Below are 17,549 nucleotides of genomic sequence, written 5' to 3'. Positions count from 1 at the left end.
GCCCTCGGTTGGTTGTTAATGCATCTTTTAAGAATAACCCAAACCACGCAGTCAGCTACATCAGAACTTGAAATCTCCTATATCCGAAAAGAACTGGCTATTCTGAGCAAGGAGAATGTGGGTTCTTTGGCAAAAGGTGTGTGTTTTCAAAAGCTTGGCAAAGACGCCAGCATGAGTCAAGATACCACCCCACAGACAGTGGTCACACTCAGGAGCAACACAGAGCTGAAAACTAGTCTCCTTGGCAGCCTGCAATCAAATGAGGTCACCCCCCATTGCTTTCCCAGAGTAAAGTCTTTCCTGTCATAGCACGCATCTTCATTCCTACTTGTACATTTATTTGCTTGTTCATTTGTTTATCATTTGCCCTTCCCAACATCAAACCTCAAGCCCCATGAGAGGCCCATCCTCTCCTTTTCACTAATGCCACCCCAGCACTAGCTGACTGCCTGGTGGATAGCAGGCGCTCAATAAACACATTTTTGCATTGTTGTTCATTCAATACTTCTTGAATGAATGAGTCAATTAACATAAACAATCATGCAGGTAATTAACATAATCGCTAATCGTGAATTCCCTAAAGCACACTATTATAACAGTAACAGCTTGCCAAAACTAAAAAAAAAAAAAAGTATGCAGGGCATCAAAATTTCTCTGCAAGTTTTGAAGACCTTTTGGGAAACAAGTGATAACATGGATGGCCCTTGAATCTTGGCTCAGATTAGTTTTTCTCTCTTTATGGGAAGACCTGGCTTCTCATAACCTGTTGGAAGTCAGTCTGGCTCTCCTAATTTGCCACCATGCTAAAGCCCTATTGCGATGATGTGGTTGGTCAGGTGAAAGAGGAGGGCGCCCTGGCCAACTCATGTATCCCCATCATTGGACGAGTGGTAGCAGATGGACTTCCCTCCAGTCTAAGCAGGGAAAGCCACGCCAATACACAACATATGTCCGGGCTACTTTCTAGACGTCTGGGAGTTCTTCTAACCAGAAGCCAAAGGTCACCAATGGCATTCTGGGGACCATAGCCCAAGAATGGTTCTTCTGCTAAACAGTCACACTCTTGAATGCCATAGGCATACAACAAGCCTGTACTGGGTCACAGGCTCATAAGCCTTAAGACATCTACCTGTCTACACCAGGCAAAACCCACACACAGCAGAGATTCCATGGGCAACATCAGAACCAAAAAGTGGCACAAACACAAAATCCAATGTCTGAGTCATACATGGCACTAACATACAAACGTGCTGAACTTTTCAGCTATCTTAGTGATATTCAAAGTAAAAATTTTCAATGAAAATAATCAGTTTCCATTTTGATACATGAAAGCTAGTGTTCACTAATAGTAGCAAATTAAAAAACACAGAAAACCCATTTTTAAGTCATATTTTCCATTCCCATTGGATATTTTAAAATTCATTCCAATAAACTTAGAACTTGAGCCAAAAATGAAACTTTATTGTTAAATATCTTTAAAAATTTAGATATTTATAAGAAAAAGGTTAAGAATTTAATATACCATTTTGCATAAACTACGATAATAAACTGGTTAAAGTCTCTCACTAAAACTTTCTGACATTATAAACAACATAATAACGCAAGTTGTTGCTTTGAATTTACCCAAAAAGCATTTGAAAGTTAAATTCAAAAAGTATACCAAGAAAATATTTATTCCTAAAAAGATGAATTAATAAAGTTTCCATACAACAGTCAATACCCCAAGATGTACCCAACTCAGGGTAGAGGAAGTCAACTGAGGGAGGGGTTCACATACTGTCGCTCCCTCCAGCTTATGAGCCATTTCCTCCACATACAGAGACAGATTTGGATTTCATGCAATTCATGAGCAACTGAGCCCCAGACGAGAGACCACGAGGCCGTCCTCTGACTTAGGGTGAATTCCGCTCTCAGGGCACGGGCAATGTGCAAGTCTATAGCAGTTGTAGTCTTGTTCACCATGGTCCCTACACTGTGCTGTTCTAATGGATATATTTGGTCCTTACTTTTATATTTTGGTTTTATTTCCCATGAAAGCTTGAATTTTTTTAAACACTGAGCGCATGCACATTTTTTGTTTTTGAACATCCTGTATTATATGTACCAGCTATACGGGAGCATGCTGAGGTCAATGGCTCTTTTAAAGAGATCTTATTAACAAATAAAAGCCCTTAAGTTGTGTTTGATGACTAATGTAACTACTAAAGTGACCATGTCCATTTTAAAAGGTCTTGATGTTTTAGCAAACACAGGTGTCAACTGGTAGTTCAGGAATGTCAAGTTTCCTTTGAATAGTTAATTTATTTTCAAGTGAGGAGAATTCTCTGTATGAAAGGTTTTCCAGGATGGAGTTACCCTCATCATTTGAAAGAAGGTTGGATTCCATTAGCTGGGTGTTAAACACCTTGTTTCAAGTAGATGCGGTCAAATGCAAGTCCTTACTACTGAGAGTGAAATTTCTCCTTGTGTCAAAAGCGACTTTTAACAAACTCTGGCTCATTTGACAGCAGGTGAGAAGAGAGGGTGAAGTCTGGAGCAAATGCCAGAAGCTCATGGCTAGGAGCTTTTTTTTTTTTTGAGGAAGATTAGCCCTGAGCTAACATCCACTGCCAATCCTCATCTTTTTGCTGAGGAAGGCTGGCCCTGAGCTAACATCCATGCCCATCTTCCTCTACTTTATATGTGGGATGTCTACTACAGCATGGCTTGCCAAGCAGTGCCATGTCCACACCCTGGATCAGAACCGGTGAACCCTGGGCTGCTGAAGCAGAACGTGTGCACTTAACCACTACGCCACCGGGCCGGTCCCGTGGCTAGGAGCTTTTGAGGGTCCTGGCAAATCATGGGGAGAACTATCAACCTCCAGGTTCTCAAGACCCCCAGAGACGTGGCTGGATCAACACAGCAAAGTCTCTACACTGACCTGTTAAACGTGATGGGTGACCTGGCACTTGGGAACATCATTGTTTTTCCTTCCTAGGTTTCATCACGCTCACTGTCTCAACAGTTGGCAGCATGCAGCTTTAAAAAGGGATCAGGAGGCTGTGATATTGGTCACCTTGTCACCAGCTCACTGTGAGGCCTTGGGACTCAGTTTCTTCATCTATAAAATGAGGTAGTTAAACTGGAGCAAAGATTCCCTACCTTTTGTTTCATCACACAGATGCCTTCTTTTGAAAAGTTTTAGCTACCAAAATAAATAACATGGTTTACTAGGTCAGAGCTAGTGCAACTTGATCACAGAAATAAGAATCTTCCATCAGTTGTTTGAAATACTGTCCCTTTAAAGAACTGGGGAGCTTGGAGTCCTAGATGATTTTAATAGAATCATTCTGTGGTTCTTTGGCTGGAATCTGCTACTCTGGATGCACATTTCTTTCAATGCTACACAGACCAGCAAACACAAGCCAAAGTGCCAGTGAGGCTGCTCGGAAGCTGACAAGCAGAAAGGGGCACCTATGGAGCATTAAACTCCAAACTAAACCTAAACTGTAAAGGGCAGTTACACCCTCTCACCTCAACGCATCCTGCTCTATGACAAGTCAGGATACTTGTTTTGAGCACTGCGCTAATGAGGTGAACGCATGAATTCTCTCTGCCTTTAGTTCAATTAGGATCACATGTGTGCCCACGAAGCCAGGCCCGTTGCCAGGCCTGACACCCACCCCCCAGGGCACGACTCAGCAAAGCCCACAGAAGCCAGCCAGGGCAGCCTCCCTGGACGACGCAGATGGCGCCACTCAGGCTGTTTTCCGTGTGAGCAGCCCTTGGAGGCACACAGAAGCCCTGTGTTCAACTCCATCCACCTAGAGAACGGGCTACAAAAGTCATACAAAGCTTTTATATGGCAAGCAAACGTCAGGTACCAGAAGTATGAAAAAGCAAAAAGAATTGCTTTAAGCTTGCCCTGAAGATCTAAAGCATGAGCAATAATCACACAGCAGTCTGGTCAAGTCCGTGCCGACCTAAATCCAAGAAATCATAAACCAATAGCTGGACCAACTGTAGATCATCTACAGGAGATCAAGTATTGGAAAGCATCTGCTCAAAAGGAACACTGGAAGCAAGAGAGAAGACAGAGAGGCAATCCTTCAAAATGATTCCCAACCCAGAATTCTAAACTCAGCCAAACTAGCCATCAACTAGACGGGTTTGGGATAAAGACATTTTCTGTATACAAGTTCTCAAAACATGTATTTCCTTTGTACTCTCTCAGAGCCAGAGAATGTGCTATCTCAATGCAGAGGGGTTGACCAAGAAAGAGTCCAGTAACAGAGGGAAAATATGGAAATATCGAACTCAGAACAAACATAAGAAAACCATAAACCACCATGAATATTCTCAAGGAGAAGAAATGAGGGCCTCCTCATTCAGGCTGCTAACTCTCTCCTGACCCCATTTTCAGCACAGGTCCAGTAACGGAGGCCAGAAGGGACAGATGACAATGCAGATGTCCAAGGGGACAGCAGGCCCAGGGAAACAAGCAGACAAGACCAGAACAGGAGGGTGAGGACTCCAAGAGGGATGGCTCCAAAGGAAAGAAAAAAAGAGAAAAAAAGAGAGAAGTGTTGGCCTGATATGTTTGACCTTTATCAAAAAGAGATTTCCAGAAATGTTGGAGAGTTAAAAAAAATCAAATAAAAAAATGCTAAGAGTAACAGCAAAATAAAGTTGTACAGAAAGGAACTGTAAGCATGGAATTCTCCTTATCTCATGTATGAACAATGTTCATATAATCTTAAAGATTGAACCCAAAATTGCCACATCTGTCATTACAGTGGAAGGAGAAGGGGAAGGGTGTGTATGTGAACTGGAGACGGCGGAAAAAATAAATAATGCCTCGGATTGCTTAAGCAAGAAATGGCATTTTTGGGATATTAATTAGAAAAGCCTCAATAAAGCTAAAAGCAGAAAATTAACTATAGTTCTGAGAAACAGGTGAGGAAGTGAGGAGAGGTGAGGCAAGAGACTGCTGCATTTTTATTAAAAGTCTGGCGGAATTAGCTGATCTAAAACAGAGAAAGAGAAGGTGTGTATAGAGAAAGAGAGAGATTGATTTTCGCAAATAGTATTCTCCACATCATTTACTACATATTCCGTCACTGTACCTTTAATTTTTTTCTTTGATCAGAGTGGTAATCCACAGAGTTTTAAAAGGTTTCTAAGAATTAGAAAAACACACAAAAATAAAATACCTTCATATTGTACCAGGTACTATGAAGGATATAAGCAGATCTGAAATTGAAATTAATAGGTAAGACCCAGAGAGGTGGCAGGGGCCACCCAGTGAGGAGGTGACTACGAGACTAATGACAGCAAAAGGGGCTGGGGAAGAGACGATGGGAACCTGCAGAGCCTCGGAGGCGAAAGAACAGGCCCAAGGGCCGACGGGAGCTGCATACACAGCAGGATGGCTTTGCAGCTGAGCCACATGAGGAAAAGGACCATCCGGGCTCTCCTGACATCGTCCTGTGCTCCTTCAATAAAGACACCACCATCAGTGCCAGCCCACCCCTGCCCAGGGTATGGCAGAAGTGCCCCTTCGAGACAAGATGTCATTTCCGCAAACGCTAAATTCACCCAGGCTGACATCCCAAACTACACACATTTCAGGTCCTATTCTACACCACCAACTCATGCAACCATCTGAGAAGAGGCAGGAGGCCACACGACATTTTACCTGGAGAGAAAGAGCCGTTTTCAGGTCCAAAGGGCGAACGCCAAAGAGAACTGAAATCTGATAGCGCTGGACTACTTGACGACTCAGAGAAACGCACACCTGGTTTTGGTAATTACTGCTGAAAAGAGAAAACAAAGACTGTGGAGAGAAGCTGGGTTTGGTGCCGAAATTTTACTTGGAAAAATAAATTAACTTCTTGCCCTGAAGCAGGTAAGACATAACCAGCTATGTGGGAGACAGCTGAGTTTTAATTTGAGAAGTAAATTAACTTTTATCCTCCAGAAGACAGAGGGGAAAAGCCATAAAAAATTAAGCTTTCATCTTAGACAGCAACATCCCGTTGCAGTAGAGTCTAGTTTATTGGGGGAAGAACACAGAGAAGCCTGGTTGGAATCCCAGCTCTGCTACATACCGTCATCTTGAAGCCAGTGACTTAAATGTCCTGAGCCTCCTCATCCCCCTCTGCAAAATGCAGCAATGATCCCTTGTTGAGTGGCGTGAGAATTAAATAAGATAGTAACTACATCAAGCACCCAGCAAAGCAGGAGCCCAACAAATGGGTATTGTTAACACTGATGATCCCTGCAGGCATCACAAAGTGAAATCACGCAAGGCCACAGAGAGAGGGCCCCGACATTTGTCAAAAGGAAACTGGCTTGTTTTCCAGTAGTCAAATCAATTTATCTAGAAGCCCAGTGGCCCTGCGTGGCCACAACCTGGGTGAGCGCTCTGTGTCATCTGAGTTTATCTTTCCAATGAAAGGCTGGGGTAGCGTCTGGGCAGAGACACCCTGTGGGCGGCTCCAGCTCTTTCTCCAGTTGTAGGATTCAATCAGGGGCATGCAAGTGGCCACACCTTGCCCAAAACGTTTTCACTTAGGTGGTGCCGCCTTCATCCCGAGACAAAAATACTTCCTTCCCAAATAAACTGAAATTGGCAGAATACAAAGAGCACAGCCGAGAATCTTTCTGAAGAAACTTTGAAAATACTTCAGAGTTTTATGCTTCCAAACGTATGTCTGCAAAGATATGTGGATACTGCGGACATAGCCAATCTCGCTTCTTTAGCAAAGGGGAAATTTCCCATGCAATAATTCCTGTTAAACCAATACAGTATAGGGTGACCACGATACCAAATTTAGTACTATTCTCTTAAAAAAAAAAAAAGTACCTTGAAAAGAAATTGGTCTATGAGGATGATACAGGAACCTGATAAAAATGTATTCACTGAAGAAATGGTCAAGCGTAAACAAAACCAAGAAAACAATATAACCAAGCCTTTTCCCTCAATCATTTGTGATTTCCTGATGTCTTTCCCCATGAAAGCTATAGCCAGCCTTGTGCTCCTTCAACCTCCTCCCTCTCAGTAGATCCTCCACCTTCAAAGAGAAATCAGCCACCGTTGGGTCCACACGTGACTCCCAGTCACTTCCAGTACAGGCATGCCCACCTTTCCCCTCGGCCTCGGGTATCACAGGAAGAACTGCCCAAGCCCAGCCCTTCAAGGCTTCCCCAGAGCCCCATGCTGTCACTTCTCCCTCCCCCATGTCATCAACATCTCCTCTATGGCTTCTATCCCTGCAAATTCCAGTGTCCCTCAGGGGACCCACTAAGGCATCTCCAGGCATCTGGAAACGGACAGAGGACAGCAGCGGGGGAGGGGTAGGAGCAATAGAAACAGCCAAAATGCAGCTTCTGACATTCAAAATAGGGTATCTCGATAGGCCTGAAAGCCAGGCATTAGAGAGAGAGCAGATTTCCCAAACTGCCTGAAGCCCCGTTGGCCAGGTCAGGAGCCAGCCTGAAGACCAAATCACACAGGCCCGGGGATGCGGCAAGGAGTCCTGTCCTCCATGGAGACTGAGCTGCAATGAGCAGCGAGGAGGCAGTGATGGCGAGGAAGGAAGAGAGAATCCTCCCCTTCAGGTGTGATGCGGGAGCCACGCCCTCACAGCCGCTGCTCTCACGAAGGCCGGGAAGGAGCGCTCGCAACTCCAACGCCAGCTGAGGACTACAGCCGTTATCTCGCTTGGCTTCTGTGGACCCCTCTCTGGGACTCGCCATGCTCTGCCTCTAAGATGCTCTTTCGGTCCCCCACCTTGGTAATGTCAGTTGGCTCAGCACTTTCCCCCAGGCTCCCGCTTCATATTACTCAACAAGTGTACCCCAAGAAATTTCAAAACTCCCCCCCAATCTTCACCCCAACACACTCAAATCTGTACTCCCACTCAGCCTGTGCCCTGAGCATCAGCCCATAAATCTAACCCATTGGGACTTACTTGGGTAACTTCACCTGATGACCCATGGGCACATCAAATTCAATACCTCCAAATTGGGCATGTCACCCTTCTCCCCGACTGCCACAACCTTTTGTGACCTCAGTGACTCATATTGGTGAATACCAGTCTCCCTTGAATCTATCTCCTCTTCTCCATCCCCAGTGCCTCTCCTCACCGCCACATGCCCCTGCAAAGGTGTCCTAACTGGCCTCTGGTCCCAGGCTCTCACTCCCCTAATTCATCCCGAGGGGCCGACAGAAAGCCAGCAAGCAGAATCTGGCACAGCTGCTGCATGAAGCTCTAAGCCAAACTAATGGTATCTCCCCCTTGCACACCCAGCTCCAGCCACACTGGACTCCTTGCTGTTTGGCAAACACTCCAAGCCCACTCTCACCCTGGGGCCTTTGCACACACAATTTCCTCTGCCTGGAACATTCCACTGCAGAGGCAGCTGCTTGGATCATTCCCTGACCTGCTCTTCAGGTGTCTGCTCAAGGTCACTGCTCTGAAAGGCCAGCACTGACCACTCCAGCTAAGCAGCACCTCCTTGTCACTCCCTGTCCCTTGTCTCTGTTTTCGTTTTCTCCCTAGCATCCAGCTTCTCCTAGCGTTTTGTATATTTGTCTCTTTCTTCAACCATTTTCACCACTACAATATAAGCTCCATGAGAAAAAGGATCTTATTCTTCTTGTCCACTGTTACATCTCTAGCGCCTAGCACAGAGTCAGCATGCAGTAGACACTCAATAAACATTTGTTGAATTTTTGAAGGGAGGTCTTGAAAGAAAGGGACTAATACGATGGTATTCATATTAGGGTAAAAGACAAAGATTGCTTATTTGATACGGTCCAAATTCCTTAGCACAGTCCAACAGTAACCTCTTTATAAATTGGCCCCAATGTTTCTCTTTCAAGCTCAACTCTGGCTATGCCTCCGGCACATAAAACCACTCTCCCATCCCCGCCCCTCCCATCTCAGCCTCACCCCCTGCCCCCATCTCTCTCTACACCTATTTAAGTGAATATTTATGAGTGCTACTGCATATCCTGTTCAAGCGTCCATGAATTCACTGAGCACCTAGGATATAATGGCAACTCAATATGAATTAGTTCTCTTCCACTTTTTACACACTGCTCATCCTGTCTTGTCTCCAATCCCCATACCTCCTTAGTCGCTGCCTAAGGAAATCCTATTGGTTCTTCTTGGCCCATGTGTGATAATTTAGTGCTTGCAGCATAACCTTGCATTAGAATTATTTGCTTACTAATCTGTTTCTCTCACCTGGGATCAGAATGTGTCTTGGTCATTGTTAGCTAGTAATAATGATTCTCCTCATTTATTTGTACTCTTTTAGATCAATCAGCCTGCTTAAAAACACTTATGCTCAACAGGGGAAAAAGAAAAAAGAGGAGCAAAAAGAAGCTGAGGTAAAACTGTTACCCAAACCGCATACCCACAAAATCGCACAAAATCACTAAAGATGAGGTTTATAGCTATTATAGTAGACAGAAAAACTTGGTGGGTTTCTAGAATAAGTATTAATCCGGTAAAAACAGCTCCCATGTCTTAGGTCCTTCTGGTGGTAAGGTACAAGGTCTGAGAGAACAGCCTTCCGTGGGATCGCATCAAAGAGCCACTGTGTCTAATAATAAGCGTGTGAGGCTGCCACTCAAGAAACATTTGCTGAATGTTGAATATAAAAAAATGTCCATAACTAGCTTAAATGAACTAAAGCCTTTCCATTTTGCAAGACCCTTCTCAAACTATCCCCACCTTACGCAGGCTAGGGGAACAGCCACCAGTCCAGCTCAGTCCATCAAAACTTTCTGAACATCTACAATGTACCAGATGGTGCTAATGCCAACTATCCAAGAATAATAATTCATATTCCCTGCTTCCTAGAATGTACCCTCGGCATGAGTCAGGTGGGTCTCCCTATGCTGACAACATCCAGTGCTCATCCATATTTATGCCTGGGTTTGTCCTACATGGAAAGTCCTCACTACGTTAACCTCACTTTTACAATTACACCCTCTTTTCTAGGTCTATACAATAAATTGCACAGAGCTTTCATTGACTATTCCAAACCCTACTGATCGCCACTATTCCTAAACCGTAAAGCCCTAGAGACAGTGGCATACAATTTAGAACTGTGGTGTACTGTTTCAATCAACCCATTGAACCAGCTATGTCTCCTAAACCAGAGAGGAAGGCAAGCTGGTTTCTGGTCTACCCCAGGACCATGTGGGCACGAAGCACACAGTCCTCCATAGTGCAGACTGCCCAGATGGAGCAGAGACAAGGCGAGGAACACAGACTAGACTGGCTAGTGAGCTAAAAATATCCCTCGTAACGCAGAAGCAACCCTCTCCCACCATAATTATTTTCACCCTATGCTGGATTTAAGTATAATTCTCTAATATTGAAAAATGTAAGCCCTAATTGTCTCCTATTGGTTTTTAAAGTGATGGAGTAGGAAAAAACAGTGAATGTGTGGAAAGAGGATGTGGCTTCAGGACCCAGCCCCATTACTATTGTTTAGGACTGTGCTATCCAATACAGTAGCCATGAGCCATATGTGGCTACTTAAATTTAATAAAACTGAAAATATAGTTCCACACTACACACTAGCCACATTTAAGATGCTCAACAGCCACAAGAGGCGACTGGCTACCAGATCAGACAGTACAAATGTAGACTATCTCCATCACCGCAAATATCCTATTGAACAGTACAGGTCGAAGTCATCTCTGGTAATTCAATTAATTTCTATGGGCCTCAGTTTTCTCTTGTGTAAAAAGGGGACCAAACCTGCCTCACAGTTATATATACAGGGATAGTTTGATGTAAGTCTTAACAGTCATCAATGATAGCATATCAAAGGGAGCTCCTGTCAATTAGAATAAAGAAATTCTATCTCAGGCTATGTGAACAGAAGGATGCTGTCCGGGAGGAGGGAAGAAAGTACACACTGGTCAGACCACCTCAGGAATGCTGCATTCAAGGGAATACAGATAAACTGAAGTATGTCCAACAGAGTCTGGAAACCATACAGGAAAACAGGGACTGGAAGGAGCCCAGGATTTCTCAGCTGGGGAAAAGAAGACTCAGCAGGAACGGAGAACAGGATGAATCTTGAAACAGACAAAGGACTGTTCTGGGGAGGGGGCCCAGATCTTGGGCAGCTGCAGAGATAACCAAGGGGTGGGCTTCACTCATGTAAGGAAGATATTTACTAGTTAGTACTAGTTAGAGTTGTCCAACCCTGGAAATGCTGCCATATAGAGAAGAAAGCTCATGAGCCCAGCAAACACTCAAACGCAAGGGTTCTCAAACCCGAATGAGCATCAAATCACCTGGGGAGCTGGAGGAAATCCAGAGGTTTGGGCTCACCTCCAGGGATTCCTGTTCACTAGGTGTGGGGTAGGGCCCATGAGTCTGCATTTCTAACAAGCAGCCAGGTGATGCGACGATGATGCCGATGATGCCCATCAGAGGCCACTCTTCGAGGGGCACAGCTCTAAGGCAAGCTGGAGGAACCCGCCAGGGATGGTATAGTGGGGGCCTTGACACCTAGTGGGAGGTCAGATCCTGCAACCTCCAAACAGTGCTCCAAGGGCTTCTAGTGGGTCCTGGGTGCACAGATGCCCAGCCTGAGACACCACGAAAGTCAGAGTACCCAAGGTCTCCTGCAAGGTGTGCCCCTGTGTAGTCACCTGAGGCAAATCACTTTCCCGCAGTTTTACCATTTACACAAATAGAGGGTAACTTCGTCACGCAATGCCAGATGCTCTGAGGAAAAAGCCCAATGCGTACACTTTTCTGTATACCATGGTCTCCAACTGTAGGGGCAAAACTAAACTACGTCAGAGCAGCTTCTAGGTGCAGAGGCAGTGTGCCCCCAGAGGGCGGCTTCACTGGAAGACATTACGATGTATTACGACCAGCAAGGAGACTAAGAGGAGGGGCATTTTGCTCCATCCCTGGCCTATCCAAGGCAACTGCCACGGGGCCATACAAAACACGGGTCCGAGCTTGCCATTCCTCTCACCAAAAACAGATATTTCACACAAAGGTTTGTGCCTGAATTTTTTCAATAGCTTCATTCATAACAGCTAACCCTGAAAACCACCCAAATGAGCACCAACTAGCAAAAGGAGAAACAAACTGTGGTGCATCCCTAAAGTGGCACATCAGTCGACAATAAAAAGAAACCAATAACCGACATACACGATAGGGATGGATCTCAAAACTTTATACTGAGTGAACAAAGCCAGACACAAAAGACATCATATTCTACGGTACCATTGACAGGAAACTTTAAGGAAGACAAATCTAATCTATAGCGATGGCAAGCAGATCAATCCCCCCTGGGGGATGGGTACTGAAACCTTTTGGAGTAACAAAATGTTTTTTGGTTTTTTTTTGAGGAAGATTAGCCCTGAGCTAACATCCGCTGCCAATCCTCCTCTTTTTGCTGAGGAAGCCTGGCCCTGAGCTAACATCCATGCCCATCTTCCTCTACTTTCCACGTGGGACGCCCACCACAGCATGGCTTGCCAAGCAGTGCCATGTCTGCACCCAGGATCTGACCGACGAACCCCGGGCCGCCGAAGCAGAACGTGCGAACTTAACCGCTGTGCCACCGGGCCAGCCCCCTGGAATGTTCTATACGTTGACTGCTGCTGTGGTTACATAAGTGTATACATTTGACCGTGCACTTTAGAGTGTATGCATTTTATTGAAATTATACCACAAAAAGTTAATTCTTTAAAAGCAAAAACAAGTGGCTGTTTTCTGTTTAACTGGATTCACTCTTATGTTATGTTTAAAACTGGTGTCATTGCCTCTAGGAGGAAACTGCGTGGGGACAGGCGTGGGAAAGAGATCTTCAAACTGTTTACCCTTTTGTACCTTTAAACTTTTGAACCGTGAGGTGGTATTGGCTATTTTCAAAAATACACAAAATTTTACATTTTTAAGAAAAAAGAGTTTTAAAAACATGTCCCTCATTGGTAAAATGAGGGAGACACAGCCCTAAGACTACTGGACTGTTGCCCAATCTATTTCAGGTTGTGGAAACCCTGCTTCTTGAGACAGGCACTAAATGTGGCCTGGGTTTTATCAAACTCCTCTGAGCTCTGAGTGAATACTATTTTTTTTAACTTTATTTAGTATTTTAGTATTTTTCATAAAATATATCATAGATAAGAATACACACACAGAGTTTTAAAATAATTATAACTTGAACACCATGTAACCACCACCCAAGTCAATAACTGGGACACTGCCTGTACCCTAGAACCTTCATGTGCCCCTGTGATCAGACTTCTCGTCTTCCCAGGGACAACCACTCTCTTGATTTTAGGGATAAGAATGTCTTTCTTATCTCCTCTGTGTATATCTCTAACCAATATTGTTTTGCACATTTTAAAACTTTTTAAAAACGGAATCATTTTGCACACGTTATTGTGTGCTTCTTGGCCCAATATGACATTAGTAAAACTCATCCATATTGTTGCCTATAGCTGTCGTTTATTTTCATTGCTATACAGAATTCCATGATAGGAATAAATGTACTACAGTTTACTTAAGCATTAAAATATTCATGGACTTTTACAAGCCATTTGGTATTTGTCCCCACTGCTTACAGAAAAAACAAGTCCAAACACACAGTATGACATTCAAGGCAATCAGTGCCCCCAAATGTGTCTCCAAAACACCCAGCCAGTCTCATCTCCCACTACTTTTCTCTACCAACACGCGCCATCGCAACAGTTCAGTGGATTGGTCAAAATATTAAGTACACCTTTAAGATGCTATTCTTTTGTTCATTTTATTCCTGAGAGCTGGAATGCTACTAACCATAGATCTACCCAAACCACTTCTGTCCATCATAGTCTGGTTCAAGCATGAACTCCTTACGAAGACCCCACAAAGTCTTCCATCCACAATGCCACCGCTCTCCAAAAACCATATCCAAATGAATCATCCTTTCTCTTTCACCACACTTGCTTCCAGAAGCCTTGCATTACACATAGTTGTCATGCTCATGTCTCAATTTTTGTCCTTTTAGGGCACAGCACCATAATCTTTTAGATAATGGCAGGTAATAAATGTTAGAGCTTTGGAATTCAAACTCAAAATCCTGAAAGCTACTGCTGGTACCAGGTACTAAGTCATTCAAAACATACATGTTTAATAAGTTAATTTCCACAAAAATTAAATAATAATATTAACATGGAAACATCATCACTATTGCTTAAGACAAGATTTGGTTTCCTCATATTTCTAACATAGATCTTTTTGTTTTCCTCATAGAAAACGCAGTGCTTTAGAGTTCCGGAGACACAGAATGTTAGAGTGTCACATAATTTAAGATCATTTGATAAGAAATACACTACTGAAAGAAAATCTAATGTCCTTGAAAAACGTTTTAACCTCAGAAACAACAAAGGGGGAAAAACATCAAAATTTTAATGACATTAATGGATGAGAAATTCCAATTAATAAGTCATTCAGAATTTAAAAAGCAGGACTGTTATCTTTCCATCAAAGAAAATACACGTGTGGAATGCAGATACTGCAAACAGGAAAAGAAATAAAACAGATAAGCAGAAAGCTGTAAGTGGATTGAATGCCTGGCCATTGTTTGCCTCTCCATCAGACTCATTAAAAACACAGATGGAGGACATCACTCCTGAATAATACAAAATATGTCTTTCAACTATTTTATGCAAAAAAATGTTATTTTCAATAGATGTTATTAAGAATACATCATAGAAAAAATGTTTGCAACTCATATTACAAAAATTAGGCTGAAGTTCTTTATATATAAAGAGCTCCAACAAATCAATAGGGAAAAGATCAATGGCTCAACTAAAAAAATGGACAAAGGTTATTTATAAACAGATAACTCAAAGAAAAGATACAGTGTCTCTCGAAGATAAGAAAAAAGGTTCAGTCTCAGAGAAATACAAATTAAAAACATACTGGGATATCTTTTTTCACCTATCAGATTTGCAAGATCAAAAAGTCTGATAAAATACTGTTGGCAAAGGTATAGTGAAGCAGGGAGCCACAGGCCTTGCTGGGAGGAGTATAAATTGGTAGAACTCCAAGAAAGTGCAATAAAATAGCGATAGCCATCAAAATTACAATGGCACATCCCCTCTCACCCATTACTTCCACTCCTGGAAATAGTTGCATGTATGCAAAATAATGTACATACAAGGCCTTTAGCTATAACACTGAAATTGCAAAAGTTTAGAAACAACCTTAGTCCATCAGTAGGAGACGGTTAAATAACTTGTGACATCCTTACAACAGAATTCTACACAGCCAAAAAAGAACAAGGAAGCGATCAGCAAGATACAGTAAGAAGAGGAATAACCCAGACAGTATTCCATGATTTGCATCGAATTTTGTGTATTTGTTGAAATACACTTGCTGAAAGATACATAAGAAAGATACCGGAAACAATGGTTGCCTCTGGGAGGAAACTAGGTTGGCAGAGAGAGGCATGGGGAAGACATTTTCAAAATGTTTAGCCTTTCATACCTTTAAATTTTTGAACTATGAGGTTGTATTAGCTATTTCATTAAATAAATAAAATTTAAAATTAAGAAGGAGAATTCTAAAAACACGTCCCTCATTGGTAAAAACAGTGAAACACAGCTCTAAGACTATTGGACTGTTGCCCAATCTAGCATAATATAGTATACCCTCCTTATTGGAGTGCTCACAGCTAAGGGACCCAAAGTAAAGTCACATTCAGGGACCCTGATAAGATACAGTTTGTTTTAAGAGAAAACCAGGACTAGCACAGATATGCAGAAAAATGTTGCTCAAGTTAACCTAGAAAATGGCAGGCTGAGAATGTTTTGAGCATCTATTTCCTAACTTTACAGGTTAAGAAATCTATGTTCTAGGGTAACAAGGTATCTCTTGGCCCAAGCTCTGCTCATTCTGCACTGTGTGGGTCACACCTGTTATGAGCGCACAGTTGCAAACAAAGGCTTTTCTCCGCCCCCCCATCAGACTGGTAACAGATGACAGGGCATGTCCTTCAGTGAAGGAGCCAGACACTTCCCTTGTCCTCACCAGTGATGGGTGCTTTTTGGAGAGACAAACCTGTTGATCAGGGGCTTTTCAGAGAACATTCCTGTGTATTCTCTGTACTTCACCTAAAAGTATGACTGTTTTTCCACACTGTGCACACCTGGGTGGCGGGGTGATGTGCAGAATCCACCTGTTTGCCTCTTGTCGTCTCATCAGGGAGTAAAGAGAGTAAACGCAACCCTTCAGGGAACGGAAAAACAAATCATGCAGTGCCCAGCTCAGGTGGCTGGTGAAGGCGGCGCAGTCTTGACCGTCTACCTCAGCTGGTCCAGATAGGCCTGCTGGGGGTGCAAGAACGAATTCAAGTTCAAGCCCCTTTGTGCGCCTACTTTGGGCGAGCAGGTCAAGACGTGAGAGTTTTAGAAAACAAAGGCCGAAGTTTCTGAGCACGCTTGGCACACCTGTAGGTACAGGTGCAGGCGGCTCAGCCGACCACCTCGCAGGCCAGGCTGGATACACACCTCGAGGATGACAACTGTTCATAGGGAAGCGCGTCTGGAGGAAAGTTGAAGTGTGTCTACCTGTTCAAGAAAGGTGGCCGAGAAAGTGGGGCAGGGCTGACACTTCTTCCTCTGCAGTGTCCAACGTGCAACCCCCATCCCGGGCCCGGGGCGCGCCCTCCACCTGCCCTCGAGCGCCCCAAGGTCACCTGCCCCTCCGGGTGTCCCCAACCACCCCGAGCTCTCACCAGAACAGCAGGTTGGCCCCGACGAAGCCGAGCAGGCTGAGCAGCGGCCTCTTCCAGCTCAGGAGCTCGTCGGCGCGGCAGCCCAGCCACAGCGCCGGCTCCCCCAGCAGCCAGGTCACGGCGGCGGCCACCCCGCCGGCGGCCTCCTCCACCTGCCGGCCCGCGACCGCCGCCACCGCCGCGGCTTCCTCCTGCGCTTCCTCCTCCTGCTCCTCGGGGGGAGCCTGGGGCGGCGGCGGCGCCGGCGCCTGCTCCCCGGCAGCCTGAGCCGGGCATCCTTCCTCGGCGTGCTCCGCGGCCGCCGGGCTCGCCATCTTCAGCGGTGCTTCCAGGCGGGGACGGGCACGCGCGCGGGCGCGCCCGGGTGTCGGCGCCGAGAGGGCGGCGGGTCCCAGCGCGGGGCGCGCACCGCGGGGCGCCGGCGGCTGGGTGCCTTGTGACGTCAGCCTGGCCGCGACGGGGGCGCCTCCGGGGGGAAATGGGTGCGGCCAAGTTCGCGCGGGGATGGGGCGGGGCGTCGGGGGGCTGGGCGGTGTCCCCGCGCCGTGGGGGCGCGCTGGGCGGCGTCCCCAGGGAGCGCCCGGCCCCTGGCTGGCCTCGCCCGGGCCCCAGGGAGCGTGACCCTTTCCTTTTCCCTTCCAGCTGCTGGGGATGGGGAGGGCGAAGTGGAGGACCGCCGCCCGGTTACTCCTCTAAAAGAGAGTCGGAGCCACCGGCAAAATCAGCAAGACATCTTCGCCTTCTCAAGCCGGGGCCACCGCTTGCCCAACCTGCGCCCTAGA

The 17,549-nt window shown here is 45.2% G+C and overlaps 1 protein-coding gene across 1 annotated transcript in view; it reads right to left on the bottom strand.

Moving 5' to 3' along the window:
• The window catches only part of RETREG1 (reticulophagy regulator 1), a 125,280-nt gene extending 108,058 nt beyond the window's left edge, over positions 1-17,222 (bottom strand). The window contains exon 1 of the mRNA XM_044779472.2: positions 16,768-17,222. Coding sequence (XP_044635407.1) covers positions 16,768-17,081 — 314 coding nt within the window. The 5' untranslated portion in view covers positions 17,082-17,222. The remainder of the gene's footprint in view (positions 1-16,767) is intronic.
• Positions 17,223-17,549: the final 327 nt, after the last annotated feature.

Source organism: Equus asinus, chromosome 10 (genome assembly GCF_041296235.1).
Source record: "Equus asinus isolate D_3611 breed Donkey chromosome 10, EquAss-T2T_v2, whole genome shotgun sequence".
NCBI lineage: Eukaryota > Metazoa > Chordata > Mammalia > Perissodactyla > Equidae > Equus > Equus asinus.
Note: the sequence above shows the minus strand (reverse complement) of the source record. Positions and strands in the feature narration are given on the sequence as shown.